Source organism: Megalops cyprinoides, chromosome 12 (genome assembly GCF_013368585.1).
Source record: "Megalops cyprinoides isolate fMegCyp1 chromosome 12, fMegCyp1.pri, whole genome shotgun sequence".
NCBI lineage: Eukaryota > Metazoa > Chordata > Actinopteri > Elopiformes > Megalopidae > Megalops > Megalops cyprinoides.
This window is the reverse complement of record NC_050594.1, coordinates 29954875-29971093: the sequence shown is the minus strand read 5'-3', so window position 1 is coordinate 29971093 and position 16219 is coordinate 29954875. Positions and strand designations below refer to the sequence as shown.

General features: G+C 42.7%; 1 protein-coding gene across 2 annotated transcripts; it reads right to left on the bottom strand.

The window, feature by feature from the left end:
- Positions 1-2810: 2810 nt before the first annotated feature.
- LOC118786550 (thrombospondin-1-like) lies at positions 2811-14754 on the bottom strand. Of its 2 annotated transcripts, XM_036541658.1 has the most exons (23): positions 14573-14754; positions 14285-14370; positions 13512-14071; positions 13206-13281; positions 12583-12672; positions 12356-12465; positions 11859-11984; positions 10916-11012; positions 9940-10113; positions 9661-9837; positions 9394-9567; positions 9167-9294; positions 8915-9067; positions 8576-8794; positions 8354-8461; positions 7798-7957; positions 7546-7664; positions 6499-6733; positions 6089-6316; positions 5700-5971; positions 5485-5582; positions 5258-5397; positions 2811-5155 (listed from the first exon to the last, which is right to left on the bottom strand). In XM_036541658.1, the coding sequence occupies exons 2-23, from the start codon at positions 14346-14348 to the stop codon at positions 5148-5150; spliced, it is 3516 nt and encodes a 1171-aa protein (XP_036397551.1). In that variant the 5' UTR covers positions 14349-14370; positions 14573-14754; the 3' UTR covers positions 2811-5147. The 2 variants fall into 2 exon arrangements, with proteins under 2 accessions (XP_036397551.1, XP_036397550.1); XM_036541657.1 differs by lacking the exon at positions 2811-5155 and having other exon boundaries at positions 5174-5397.
- Positions 14755-16219: the final 1465 nt, after the last annotated feature.

Genomic DNA, 16219 nt, shown 5'->3' with positions numbered 1-16219 from the left:
CTGCAGGGGGTCAAAGTTCTGTTGGAATCAAGTTCTGTGGTTTTTCCACACCACTGTTTCAGGTGCATGCTTGACAGCATATCTGCTGTTTGTGAAACAGAACAATTCATGCAGACAAACCAGGTATTAAGGGGGGTCAGCTTAAATGAAGCGCTGTAATGTTTTTCCATTCCTAGACTGTACTCCTGTCATGTTTTGAGATTGCTTTGAATAACACTGCGCATTTTGAGAGAAATCCAGCATCTTACTGAGTTTGAATAAATGTAAGATCACAGAACTATGCGCACTCTTTGTACTCTGTGTGTGCGTTCTCCCCCCGGTGGAGCCAGGCCGGGGGGATTGGACTGGAAACGGTGGTGGTAAAGGAGATGGCGGCCGCCACATGTGCTAATGAGAGGTCATATATGGCTGCCGCAGGGGACAAAAGGACTGAGCAGGGCTCCGCCGGGCGGGCTATCCCATTATGAATTCCACACATTCCGCCCTCCACAGGTGAGCCTGCCACTCCTGGAGGAGCCCTCAATGGAGCAATTCTAGGGTGAAATGCCTTTGTTTCGTCCTCCAATCCTGCTAATTTCCCTTCAGATTCGGGCATTATTGATTTTTTTTTCTTGGCCTTCTTTGTGAATGCACTAATTTACAGTCCTGAACGGGTGCTTTCGATTATATATGAAGGTTCCACAGGCACGGTCTGGTATTGGATATTTTTGTGCTCATTGCGGTATTTGTTGTCTTAGGTTGTGTTTAATGTTATTTTCTTTTGTTCCTGAGGGGAATATCGAAGTGTTTTAGCCCCATCCTCCAGTGGCCCGGAGGCACGTGCAGGGATGTGAGAAAGCCCTTTTCCCTCCATTCCCACAACACATCCATGGCCCCTGGCTCATCTGCCACCCCAGTGTGTGTTTTGCATGAAGTGGCCCAGCTTTCACCCTCTGTGCCCGGAGCTGGATTTGAGCACACGCTACTGGGGGAGCGCAATTCTTTCACAAGGGGGTCCCTGACCCTCAATTTCAAAAAATAATTACACTATTTTGACAGCCTGCAGAAAACACAGCCCGGAGGTGGTGTTACAAACGCCAAATCCCTATTTATGTTTCTCCTTCATCCTGCTTCCTGGCAGTGGCTCGGACATCTTGTTGCATTTACACGGGCAGGTCTTGTGAGTGTAACCGAGGGCTGCCATATGTTAGAACTGAATGTTCGTGTGTACTGTGGTAAACAGCCCCCAGCAGCGTAGGGCCGTGAGGTGGTTAGAGGAGAAGCGATTAGGTTTTGAAGGTGCCTGAGCGTGTTTGCGCAGACAGCCACGGCCGTGCCTTTGACTGCTGGAACGGAGCCTGTAAAATTACAAAGTCAACAGCTTAATTCTATTCTCAGACACTATACGAGTGCTGTGTCTCTGAGCTGGTAATGGGAAGCCAAAGAGCAAAGAATGTCAATCAGAAGAATGTCTCAGATAGGTGGGACTTCAGTTTGTTCACTGTTTGGCAGCTTATTCTCAAGACGTTTTAAGAAATATGGTCGTTGGAACGATGCGGGCAAGTTCAGCCTGAACATTGTGTTTCCAACGGACAGCATATACAAGATTGCAGAAATTCTGGGGTATTGGTTGGATTCTTTATGCTGTGATGATATCAGTTTTTCGTGCTGTAAAATCCTATGTTGCACGCATAAGAACCATACACAGGAGCTTGTTGGATGTTTTAATTTAAAGACACGTTTCGGCTAAAAAATGCAAGATAATCTTCCACCTACCAACATTTTTTTTTTCTGCTGCAGCTGCTTTTTCATGATTTCTTCCTGTTCAATTTTAATCAGTCACTGAACAACATACTTCATAAAAGAAATTTCACAGCATCCATTGATTTGAAAAAAAATGTAGGCTTTATCAGGTATAACATGAAATGGATGAAAAGGAGAAGGATGTCAATGAAGAATAAATATTAGTATTAAAGTCAATGATATGCATTTGTGGACGGGAAAATGTTCTGATACAGCACATTACAGTTGTATATAAAAAAGTATCACATACAGCTGCCTTTTCTGGTTTCTCTTTTATGTATATTGGAGAAATTAGGAAAACTGGAAAAGAAACTAAGCTGTCATAGATATATACAAAACACAGTAACACATGGTATCCATAATGGAGGAAAGCTGTCACAGTTTTCAAACAGGAGCAGGGCTATTTCCCCGGTCAGTTATGGAGTTGCCATGCATACAGGAGATCTGGAATATGGTAGGTGTGAAGTGTGAATGTTTGTGTCAGTTGTTGCAGTGTATTTCACACCTATGAATCTGATTGGTGTCATGGATGTGGGTAGATTAAACGTCTGGTCTCAGCAGACAGCGTTGCGTGCCAAGAAAGTCATGAAGCACTGATGGAATCTCGGGAACAAAATTCCATGTGTTTCCCCAAGTCAGTGTTTGTGTATCTTTAGAGGGGGATAGGAAACTGGCCCTGTAAATATATTAAATTCCATACACAGCTTAGTCAGACCTTACTTGGTCTTTGGATCATGTGCATATGAGTGTATGACAATACCTCCTCTTTAAGCAAATTATGTTGTTGTAATTCGTCTGATAGAAAACGGTTATTCAGTTTTCCCTTTGCTCCACTTTAGTGTCAGATGTGTAGCTTACAGAGTCAAAGCTACTACTGAATAGTATTGGCACACACAGTGAATTTTATACAAGATATTGTTTGTGAACTATTAGGTGAGCTCTGAACTGTTGCTTAGCACTCATAATCAGATTGAGCAAAAAGAACTTGTAATACATAGCAGCTGAGACAGAGCAGGCTTTCAATAGGCTTTTCATTTTTCTCAACTCTGTTTATTGTTCTGTTGTATGTTACAAAATAACTGGTATGAGTAAAAACAGCATTTTCTGTATGGAAAAAACTAGTACAAATGTTTACAGACAAGCATCACTAACTGTAAAAAAAGAAAGAAAATTAAAACAAAAAACCAAATAACAATAAAGAACAAAACATCCTCACGTCAGTGTGCAAACAGTTTATACAGACAGAAACACTTCCACTTCAGGTTGTATTTCCTGATAAATTATTTAAATAGCATATATCTACACACATGAAATTACCTCTTAAAATAGCAAAGAAAAACTTAACAATAATTTATCCATTAAAAAAAGCATTGGACATATATAAAGCACAACATATTTATAAAAAACTGTCTCCCATTCAATTTCTTTACTGTAGGGGATTTATCTGCTACAAAAAAATATTTTTTATTATGTACAGCGTGAAAAAATATGTGTACTACAGCAGCACTAAAAAAGTTAACCAATTTGTATTCTGCTGCTAACAGGTACTTTAAGTTTTGTTGATTTCAATTTTACAACAATAATGAGGTAATATTTGTACATCAAAGTTTCCTTTGTTGTTATTTTTCTCAGAAATGTAAAGAAAATTTACAGGCACACAAGTCATACATACTGTGCAGAAGAATGCTGCTTCTAGACATGTTTGACAGCTTTCTGTCTTGTTTCCAATGGAGAATGCGATGGGCATCAAATAAACCTGCACTCTGCAGCAAAGAAGACTAAACAAGTTAGTCCTTGTTTCCAGTTTCACTTGGGGTGTTGGGGATCAATTGTTTTTAACAATAACTGGCAATAAAATGACTACTTAAAATACCATAATTCTGTGCCATTTCAATCAATAGAGAATAAACTTAATAAATAAGAAGTTATTTACAATCTTTAACTGCATTCATCTCTATACTAGGAAGACAACTGCTTTGATAGTCTTGACCCAAGTGCTCCACTCTAAGCCTCTTTCTGCTCCTCAGCAAAGACAAAGCAATAAATAACTATATCTTTTCAGATTTTTCTCTGCATCTGGCATCTAAACAGGTTCCCTAAGTGTTCTATGTGTATTCCACCACTCTGTGCCTCTTGCGACAGGACCATTAGCAGAGGTAGGTAATCTTTTATGTGAATTGTAGCCCTGGTCCAGGGTTTGATTTTTTTTTTTTTTTTGCTTGTTTGTTTTTGTGCTTCAAATCCAAAAGTTGGCTTTACAGCAGTGAGCAAAAAAAAGCCATGCGAACTGAACCAGACTACTTTCACTGAATGTTAAAATAGACAAACACCTGGACCTGGGCAGACATGCTCTGGAATTGATGGCCCCGCCCTTGCCCTGGATCATGAGCCTTCGCCTAGTCATCTAGTGCGCTGTCTTAAGAGGCTACTTCAGAAATCCAATCTCACCCTGAGGACGTTGTGCTCACTGAACTAAACTAGTTCTAGCTAGTGCCAGCCACATTACCACAGCAGCGTTAGCTGAAAAAATCTCTATCTAGGCTCCGTAATGCCCGTTTTTGAATAAAAAATGTTTGGCTCAATTTAATGATTTCCTCTTTGTTTTCTTTGTTTCGGGAAGGGCTTCAATGAGGGCCTCTTAGGGTGAATAAATGGGGAGGTGAAAATTTTGATCAGAAAATTTGAAAAAGCTAGCATGTTCTTCAGCTACACAATTTTTTTATATTGATAGATATTTTATATAGTGTAAGCTGGCTCTTCTTTGAAATTATAAACAGCCACACATACAACATTCACACTTTTCCATAGTACATGTAACAGTCACTCCATGTTGTCCCTCAGCAATTACTTTCAAAGGGTCTCTGACCCATCTCCAGAAAAATGAGATAAAGTCTTTCATTGTTTTCTTCATCCTCAAAACAAGTTTTGTCCTTTTTTGAATTTAGTCCACAGCAGATCTGAGGTTATGGTTTAAAAGAGAAAATGCTCTGTCTGAGCATGGGACCTCCATCCAGAGAGAGAAACAGGTAAGTTTTGGAAGTGCACAGATGCCTGCTGGAAGCCCTTTCCATGCAGAGCAGAGAGAGATAGAGAACCTTCAGAGAGATCGGTCTCCCGACTCAGCAAAGCAAATTCATTTTCTGCTCTACCTGCTGTTGGTGGAGGGGTCTAATCTTCAACGGGCAGTCAGCTGGTTTCTGTCCCAACGTCAATTTACCTCGAAGCTGTTTACATGCTCTTGTTCCACCAATGTGTGTGTTGCAGAAAAAGAAGTAATGAAGATATGGTCCCATGACTTTGTTTAAAATACATATTTATATGTATACAGAAACGTACATTCTTTAGAAAGCCTCTCGCTGGTGCAATTATGTATCTGAAAGAAAGAAGGAAGGAGAAGTCGAACATTAGCACGGTTGCATTTTACAGATGTGTCCCATTCATTTCGTGAATATAAGATGGGGAAAAAACATCTTACCTCTGCATTCATATTTCAGATCTGAGAAGTAAACCATCTCTTGAGAGAAGACGAAGAGACCTAGTCTTCCACCTGCATATGTCTTGTCATAGATGCTTCCAGAATCTGCCATGATTTTCTTGCCTTCATACATAACAACTCTGAAATGATGAGGGGAATGCCATGAGATCACTGCCTGTTAAACATTAGGAGTGCACTTTGGTGGTCAACAGCTGATTAGTGCTTACCTGATGTGTCCTGTCTTTGGCCTGTGGGTCAGGTGCCATCTGTATGCAGTGAAATCTTTCCAGCCGATATTCTTAGGGTCGTGCCACAGAGTGCGCACCTATCAGCAAAATAAGTTGCAAAACGATGTAAGTAAATTATTTGAAGTAGTCAGATCTACTTTGAGCATTTAGCTTTAGCTTCTACCGCCATCTTTTTGAAGAAAAACATGACTTACCTGTCCAGCAGTGTCCCCTGTATGCCACAGAGCATTCCTCAGATGTTCCCCTGGCCCAGTGGTGGAGTTGACCACCTTGATGGACAGCCCTGAATATCCCTGAGCTCTGGTGGGCGTGTTGGACCAGTATGTCTGTGTGATCTGTTTCCACATCACCACGTAGAAGCGAGAGCTAGACTGGTAGCCGAACACAAAGCCGGCGTAATCATCATCCCTGTCGGTGTTGATGAAGAAGGTACCACTGAAGTCCACAGCATTGAACTCATCAAAACCTGAAGAGAAAGGGCAGACAACCGGTAAGGGCGTATCCCTGACTGATGGATTTTCATTTCTCCTGAATCAACTGCAAAAAGAGAATTTGTTTCTTATTTGAATTTCAGAACACATACCAACAGCAATGCCAGGGTCACAGTTGACGGTCTGCACCAGCTCTTTGCCCTGGTGACGCACCACCCAGTTGGGATCAATCTGAGAAGTGCCCTTGGGGTCCAGAGGCACCATCTGGAACCTGCGGAAATCTGTCTCGCTGATATCGAAGTTCTCTGGGCACACATCGTAGATATCAGGCACGTTGTCTTGATCAAAGTCATGTTTGCAGGCATCACCACGACCATCACCTGGTTTTTGAAGAGGGAGAGAGAAAAAAAAAAACAATGTTTATACATTCCACATGATTTGAAGGATATTTAGCAGGACATGTTAGCTATTGTGAGCTAATTAAATAAAGGCAGCATGTTCCTGTAATGTCTATGTTTTTCTGTGAGTATTTTCTGGACATAATAAATTCTGTTTAACTCACCATCAGAGTCCAGCTGGTCTGGGTTGAAGGCCAGCCTGCAGTTATCTTTATCATCAGGAATGCCATCATTGTCGTCATCGTGGTCACAGGCATCTCCCTTGCCATCCTTGTCATGATCGGCCTGGTTAGCATTAGGGATGTAGGGACAGTTGTCCAAGTTGTTCTGATGACCGTCCTCATCAATGTCCTGGTTGCTGTCACACTTGTCTCCTACTCGGTCTGAGTCCGAGTCAATCTGTTGTAAAAAACAAATAGACCACATTTATGTTAAATCATGATTTCATCCTAGCCATTTGTTGTAAGGCAACACATTGATCAAATTATGGTACAGCTTTGTTTCCATCACTTGTTTACAGATTCTTCTGATCCCCGTCATCCACATTCCACATGTCTCAGTTAGTTTCACCTCTTTTAACCTGCCAAGCTCATCTAATCCAGTGGCACTTTTCGTCCATTTACACTCGCCAACCTGGCGCTTCTGAACAATCATGCAAGCTGTGCCACTACAGCCAAGAATCCCGTGTCTTCACAGCTTGGCAGAACAACACACACATTCATAGCTACACAAAAGGGAGGGCGGAGTGCACATTTAGCCCATTTTTCTCTGCAGAGCCGTCCTGGTGTTCAGTACAGCAGTGCATTCCTTCCCTTCATTAAACCATGGCACAGGTGCAGGGATTGTATGCAGCAAGGGCAGGCGTGACCCTACAAGACTGCCCATACCGCCCTAATTAGAAGTTTATTAATTTTTCTCTACTTCCCTACTCCAATATTTCTCTGACAAACCCAGTGCCTTTTTAAATGAGTCTGCCCTGGAGGTGAAAAAAATGCACGCCACCTTTTTATGGTGTGATACTGCTCTGAAAATGGCAGTACTGTGCCGTTTGTCTTCCCCTTGGCTTTGGGTGAAATTCAAAGCCTTTTTAGTCATGGGTGCATGACAGAATGGTTTGTCTTTGGATGAACAATGTAAGAATGCTCTCTTGATTGAGAAGCTTTCAGTTTGATAAATGTCTATTTTTGACTACAGCATTAAAGGGCACTCACCTGGTCAGGATTGTGTTCAAGTGGGCAGTTGTCACATTGGTCTCCAACACCGTCCAGATCAGTGTCTCTCTGGTCAACATTGTAGACATAGGGGCAGTTGTCCTTCTCATTCAGAATACCTATAAAATGACAAAGATTTCCATCAGTCTGCCATTGAACATGCCCGTAGAACTTCAGAGAGAAACATTTCAGCATTCTGGAACATTTCTTCTACATTTCTTAGTAGGTAATGGAAGTGGAACGGGATCTTACCATCTCCATCAATGTCCACAGCACATGCGTCACCCTCCCCATTGTTGTCCGTGTCGGTCTGGTCAGGGTTACTGTTGTATGGACAGTTATCGCAGGTATCTCCAACATCATCACGGTCATAGTCATACTGCGTTGGGTTGTAGATGAACTGGCAGTTGTCCTAGATTCAGAAGAAGGACACCGTTCAGACATTTACAAGAACCATTTCACTTAGACCACTCTCTCACCTAAGTAAAATCTATTCAGCAAAAATTTAGACATGAAGTGTGTTATGTAAAGCTGTCTATTTATGGCAGTGTAAAGAGAAAAGAGAACTATTTTAGGACATTTGGACAGAAGTAGTACAAAACTGAATGTTGATTTAGTGAGGAATGTATGGTTTTAGAGTTGTGCCTCTGTGTTGGAATTTGAGTCCTCTGTGTGAGCTTCTATTCCTCTGTGCACTGTACTATATTCAGATCCATTCACTTACACGGAAAGATATCATAGCTTTTCATAGTTATAGTGGCTGCTGATGCTAGTTTCTCTATTGACAGTAACAAAAGTCCTTTCTTACCCTGTCATCAGGGATACTGTCATTGTCGTCATCGTTATCACAAGCATCGCCAAGCCCATCCTTGTCATAGTCTTCCTGCCCAGAATTGGGTAGGTTGGGGCAGTTGTCCTGTAATGTAAAGTACAAGTAGTCATCAAGATTGCAATGGATACAGAAGCAGCCAGGCCTCTATAGGATAAGGGTATAGAATAAGGAAGCTGTTTTTTCTCTAGAATTGAGTACCTTCTTGCAGTGGTATGTAGCGTTCTCCACACAGACGAGGTCAGAGTTGGGCCAGCCATCCAGGTCAGTGTCCTCCCCGCAGATGTATCCGTTTCCTGCATACCCAGGCTTGCACTCGCAGCGGAACATGGTTTCAGAGAAGATGCCCAGGTAGATGCAGCGGGCGTTCTTGTTGCAGTCATGGCTCCCGTCCAGGCAGGGGTTACGTGGTTCACAGACCTGGAGAGGTGAGGCAGACTCGCGGTTAGCTGGTGCTGCATCATCAGCAAGTCAGGCTGTTTACTCTGTAAGTTTACTGTTGTTGGATCAGGGACTGTTCAGAAGGAGCATTGCACTTGCCTGTTTCTTAGCGGTGGCGTCTTCCACTCCTCTGCCGAAGGGCTGTGGTCCAGAGTAGCGAGGAGGACAGGGCAGGCAGTTGTAGCCGGGCTCTGTGTTCTCACACCTGTGTACTCCGTTGAGCACAAAGCAAGCATCGGGAACCTCTTTGCACTAGTGAGAAAGGATGAGAGTGGGTTGTAATTTCAGAGTACACTGTGTTTAAGTGTCCATCGCATGTTAGTCTGAGGCTAAAAGGCTTTAATATTTTACCTCATCAATGTCCTTGCAGTGGATTCCATCACCAGTGTATCCTCCTGGGCAGTCACCACACTTCCAGGAGCCATCCGGGAAACTGGTGCACTTGGTTCCCGCAAAACAGGGGTTGGAAAGACACCCATCTGTAGATTATCACAGACAGCATTAGTATTGAGCTGAGTATGAGACATGCACAGAACACACATTCTATCATTTACTAGAGGAGCTAAAAGTCCACTCACCAATAGGACAGTCCTGCTTGTTACAGAGCTGGGTTGCCTTGGCCTCGCCCACACACTCCTTTCCACCATGTTTGGGAGGGGGATCATTACAGAGACGCTTGCGAGTCTGGACACCTCCTCCACAGGTGACAGAGCACGTATCCCACAAAGACCACGGTCCCCAGTTGCCATTGACTGGAGGAGAGACAGAAAAAGACATGAGTACATATGCATTCCTAACATGGATAAGGGCGTGATGTGCAGGTTTTGCAGTGAACTTCCTCTTACTTGGACATGCGGGTTTCTGGCACTTCTCGGTCTGCCTTCCCTCTCCCTGGCAGTCCTTGCCGCCCATCTGGGGTGTGGGTGAGTTGCAGAGGCGGATGCGAGTGATGACGCCGGCACCGCAGGTGACGGAGCAAGAGGACCAGGGAGACCAGTGGCTCCAGCTGCCATCCTGCTTGACTGATGATGGAGAGTCAGAGATCACATGTTAGAACTTGTGAAAGAGGGAACGAAACCGCAACGACAGAGGCACAATGGACCTCGCAAGTGCGCGTTACTCACAGCGCTTGTCACATTCCTGAGGGTAGCAGTCCCGCGTCTGCACGGAGGTGCCCTCGCAGTTATTGTTGATACGATCGCAGGAGCGGCCGCGCTGCTGAATGCCTCTTCCACAGGACACTGAACAATGGGTCCATTCAGACCAGGGGGACCAGCCGTCCTCAGCATAGTCGCTTGCTGTAGGGGGGGAAGAGAGACAATGGGAGAGCTATTCTTTCCTTCCAGACCCCAGAAGAAAAGCTTTTAAAGCAAAGCCCTAATGGGCTCACTTTAGCCCAGGCAACTCGAGACGGGCCACTCCAAGGAGTGTTTGCTGAATGCGCGGGGCTGAGATGCCAACGGAAAGTCAAGTGGCAGAGGTCTGACACAGAACGGTGCCCTTTGAGCTGTCATGTGAAAAATGAATTTGCACACAGTGGCGAGACTGTACAGTTAACCTTTCAAGTGACAAAACAAGTAAAATTGAAATGCATGTGGTTTTCTCTATTTACAAAATGAAATTTCAGAATTTAAACTTGACCTATCAGGCATGTGTAAAAATATTGTTTCCCTGTATTGAGAGCTTAGTCTGTTAAACAGAACACCAGTTTTCCACCCTAACCTTAACAATTACAGCCACTGCTGCTTCAGACATAGATTACAGCTGCTATGTTCAAAAACAATGCTCCCTTTGATTTTCAGGGTTAAATTTTTTTTAGAGTCATCTTGGAATTGAGATTTTGTTTACACTACGCTAATTGGTGATTTCATGCTTTATTCAGCATATTAAGTGTAAGCAGAATCCTGCATACGGTAATTGTCCATTTCAGGAAAGGGGAAATTACCCAGACAAACTGTTACTTGCACTGTTGAATCTGCCTTAAGTAAAGAGGTCTTTGATTGACGGTGATGCTTAGGTCAGCAAGTGTCGGTAATTAAAAATAAAAATACTGCTAAGCACTAACATTAATATATGACAAACCACAGAAGCTGCACTTACGGGTTCCACACCGTGGGCAGCACTCTCCATCGGGAACGGTGGCGTTGGCACAGGGCATCAGAGGGCAGGAAATCTTGCGACACACAGTGGCGGAGTTCTGCGGAGATTAATACATGAATTAGCAGGGGGCAGATAGGACGGCTATGACAGCGTGTTCAGGAAAGCTGGATCGTTAACTTATTATCGAGCAAAAAGCCCCCCCTGCTCCAGCAGGACTAATTGCTGTGTTTGGAGACAAAGGAGTGATCTTTGGCTGGGGAGAGGGACTCCCGCAGAGCTGCAGCCGCGCTCTGCGCACCTGCTCAATGGTCAGGGCGAGCAGGACAGAGTAAGCGAGTGAGCAGGGAGCAAGGAGGAGGAAGTAACAGGGCTGAGAGCTCCGCCGAACCACACCGAGAGGTCTGCCAGCAGCACCGTACAACTCTAACCTTTTGGGGAAACAAAAGCGGCGGGTATTGCTCCACAAACTCTTTCTAATTAAACAGAAAAATTCTTGACGCCGCGCCAGTTCGGGTAATCTCCATGTCCATTTATGCACAGACAGAGTAAAAAAAAAAAACAGAAACATGATTTGTTAATTTGGTAGCCCCGGTTTTTAGGGAGCCTGCAAATTGCCAGTTGTATACTGTAGTTCCATATATTGGGCCTCTTCCTTTCTTTCTTTTTTTGGTGAATGGGGCCAGTACTTCCCTGCTGCTTTGCTGAATTTCATTCTTATTCCTAATTAGAGGCAAGGTGCTGCTGAGAGGGCAGACACATCCCCTGTCACAGAAGTGCCTTGGTTAAATCTACATAAATAAAGGAGCCCATGCACAGTTAATTACAGCACCCACTGTGGGATTTCTGCCATCTGTCCGTCATACCAATTACTGGCTAGATTACAAAGCTTGCACTCCTCAAGTGTGATGAGTACCTGTCTGCACACACTAGACTGGGGCCTTACCTGACAAGTGCACTCAGTGCAGTCGTCCACCGTCCATTCATCCTTGTCCTTGTGCAAAATGCCATTGTGGATACAGACTCCACTGTGACTACTAATTTGGTTCTTGATCAGATTATTATCTTGGGTCTGAAAGATAAAGAACACAAGGAATGTACTATGGAGCCTGCTGGGCAAGTACCGTTTGCCCCGAATTTTAAACTGGTCAGGGTTACAACTGATAAAAATCACAAGAATAAGATGATTATCTGAATTAGGTAAAACAACCATCTAAAATAAAATTCACATATCAGCTTTATAACTGAATTCACATCCCTGCAGGCTAGACAGAACTGGGGCAGAATTCATCATTTGGTAGGGACACCTACCACAAGAATGTGTCATTCACATATTGTATTTGCAGCCTGGCTTTTTCACGTTTTAAAAAATAATCAATTTTTTTTTTTACTTAAGAGAGTACATGACAGAAACCAGTTACTGAGACTGACTGCCTTTCTTACCACTTTGCTGAGTTCGTTTGACAGCTGCTTAACAACCACGCCGAGTCCCTTGAGCTCCTTGAACATGCTGGCCAGGTCCTCACAGGAAAAGCCGCAAACAGCCTGCAGGTCTGCGGAGAAGAGAACACTCATGAGTATAACTGTTGAAAGCTGCCTACATATGGACATACCTGTAAGTGTTTAGAGAAAGAAGAAAAAGGGCACAGTTGGGTCTCCTGATGGCGTACCCTTTGTCTTGTGGCCAACGTAATCAGTTCTGATTGCAGGGCTGGACCCATTGACTGGGTTGTCCAGGGTAATGGTATCAGTCATAGTTGCTAGGGAGGGAAAAAAAAACATACAGATGTTTCAATGTACAATTTAAAATCACAGCTGTGGTAATAAGCAGAGACACTGCCATTAACGTGCAAAATTCGTAGAGGAAAAGAGAACAATGAAACCCCATGAGCAGCATTGTATATTTGCTTTATTACTCATTTTGGATGACTCCAAAGAGTTCTGAGCCATGCACTCTCCCCTTTGCCAAAGTATTAAAAACACATTATCTAAGCATTCGGGACACACCTTCGTGTAAAATCCAAACGTTTCTTTTACTTAATTATAAACTTACTACCTTTGTTCTTTTAGTAAACTGAAATTTCACTGGATGGAATGCGTACACATTTACTAAGAGCTGCTGACGCACAGCCCTACCTTTGAGGCAGAATTACAAGAATCGGGAGAGAGCGCAGCTGGCCAAGATGATCACTCAAGTTCCCCAGCTAACGACTATATGGACATTCTCACGCTTATAAGTCCGAAGACCGACTTGTCAAAACTACATTTAACCAACTGGTTTGTTTTCACTTACCGCTCTCACATCCTTTATTCCGCAGTATAGCTTGCAAAGTAGTTCCAAAAACAAAGCGTATATTCTGGAGGACCCCCTGCAGAAATCAACCCACCTTTAGCACAAACATACTCTATATGGTTTCCTGTGCACACCAAATAATGTATAACAAATGTGACTACAGTATATACAGAAAATAACGGAATATCCGTAAACATACTAAGTCATGTACTAAAAGAGGTTTTAAATATTACAAAAAATGTTGTAGTCCACACTCACTATCAGCATGTATAATTTGATCACTCAGTCAATATATTATGATCTTACCATGAATCTGTCCTTAACGGCTCCCTTGCCAATCCTCATACGGGCAATATCAGCAACCTCTTGGGTCAAGACTTTATGGATGGGCACGTCCATTTCCGCTATATTGATCTCTTCGCAGCCGACGAACAACTGAGCCCGGTCCTCCTGCACGAACAGGGTAATGTTCTTCCAGTGGCCCGTCGCCAGGTCCGCTTCTTCGAAGGACACTAAGTGCTGCTTGTTCTCGGTGGAGTAAACCACGTCCAACGTGTTAGCCTTGCCGTTGGAAACGATTTCGAAAATGGGTCCAGACCCGTCATTCTTCTCCACGGTCAAGAGACTGCCTCTGGTCCGCTTGAACTGCTTGAAGTTGACTAAGAAAAGAAATCCCCTCTCTGCGTGAATGGAATCAATTAGGTCCCTGAAGGGGGTGTCGGGGACTGGGGGGATCAGGTCCGGGCTCAGAATCTTATACGCTGGGCTGTACGGGTCTGCGCCTTTCACCAGACTCACCCCATGGTTCTTCTTGTGGACCCGTACCAGTTCGAACAGGTCATATACACTATTGTCGTCTCCGCTTTCTGTGGAAAGAGCGATGACAATGAATGCCTTCAGAGGTGAAAAGATGTAATGCTGTATCAATTCAAAAAGCGATGACTTTCAAAGTACACTTGCCACGGGTGCCGGACTTGATAGGCTATCATACGGAATATACAATTTTATATATACCGGAGCAGTGAATACATTTTTGAGAATACCGTTCAAAGTTTGGACGAGTTTTTCCACATTCTCACCTGCCACTCTGCTGCCCTCACAGTTCACCAGCATCAGTAGCAAAAAGACTCCCAGCAACTTCATTACGAGACTTTAGTTCTAACTTCTGAAAAAATAAAACATTACCGTTAATGAATTGTATCAGTGACCAGAGCTCTTTACCGCATTGTAACATATTTAAACGTGTACAAATATGCTATGTAGATATACGCTTACATCCCACATTTTACTTTTCCAATCAAATCATACAGTAAGTCTTTTCCCCCAATATTTGAATTAAGAAAAGCTACATTGTTTTATCTACTTACCTGTGCAACAAAAATACAGCGCTTAGAAATGATAAATCCAAAATGAAATTCAGAAAAAGTCCTTAAATTTTAAACGTTTACTGCCTCTTCTCTGTGCGTTTAAAAATTCCAAGCAGCAGTATGTTCTTTCTTGTAGTCTTCTACAATTAAATGAATTACTTTTCTTCTTTGTCCTACCTTTTACAGATGCTCAAACTTGACTATAACTACGGAGGACAAAGTGCTATTTAAATAGTTTCATGACATTCCTAAGGTCCGTTTTCGTCCAATCAGAGCCCGGCAGGAAAAAGGGACGAGCTTATCCTCTTACCTCACAACGCGGCGAAATATCTGAGACATACACATAAGAAAAAAAGCGGCGCATTCCAGAGTCGAAATTCCATAACCAGATTAATATTTTCATAGACGTACACGTGCCAGACCGCTTCCTGTTAAAAGTACATCATCTGTCCGAAATTTCCTGAAATGTTTTTTACTGTCAATTTTTTGTCAGTTCTTGCAAGTTATGATAATGAACTTCAGTTATTACTCTACAAATCCCCTTAAACGGTATTTCAGATTTAATTAAATACATAAACAATGCTGACAGGTTACTGTCACTATATATATATATATATATATATATATATATATATATATATATATATATATATATATATATATATATAGACAGTAGCCTGTTAGCCTATACATAAAGACGAAACTTTAGTATTACCTCTTATTATTATTAGAAATGGAAGGCAAAATTGCGACAACTTCCAACTTCGAGAACTTCATGAAAAGTAAAACGATGCTGAAAGTCGTTGAATATGAGTTGTTATTCATAGTTTGTCCACTAGGAGCCGTTATGTGTTCACGCGCGTCAAGACACAAGCATACTTGGACAATACTTAGAAGTGTAATTCTGGAGCACAGCGTTCGAGACAGGTCTTCTAATATATTTTATGTAATTTCTATCACAAATGCTTTTTGATATTTTGCAGGTGTTTGTATGCATCACATTTTCCCCATTAAATTCCAAGTTCTTTTGTTAGTAGATAACAGTATTACATGTGCCACATATAAATAAAAGATCTTTACAATGATATATCATTGGCAAGTCATGGTGAATTGTGAAATATTTCATGCCCTCATGTGGAGCAGGTCTATATCCAGGTAAAAGTTGACATGAAGATGACTCAAGCCATACAGCAACCCTTTTATAGCAACTATCTTCCCTCTGCCAAAGTTGTAGCAATATTGTACAAACAAGAATTGTCCGGGTCTTCACCATGTCTCTGGCAGACCAGTATACATCTGAAATACTTCTTGGAATAGTAATTAAAAGCCCAGAGTAAGAATGAAGCAAAGATGTTCTGGGGTTACATTGAAAGAGCCATTGTCATCAGCCACGCACATTACTTACATCTTAAAATGTTGATTTGTACAAGCAGAGTATAATTTTCACAACATACATACAACAAAATATCAGTCATGACACACAGGTAGGAGCACCGAAGACACAAAGTATCTGATACAGGAAAGTCCTGATTTGGGAGCTATCTGGGTGAAAGTTGAAAAGGAAGGGGTCCTAGCTGAGACCCATGCTCCTGAATGCGCACACGCACAAGCGCTCACAGAACACATACGCAGGTATGCTGAGGTGTG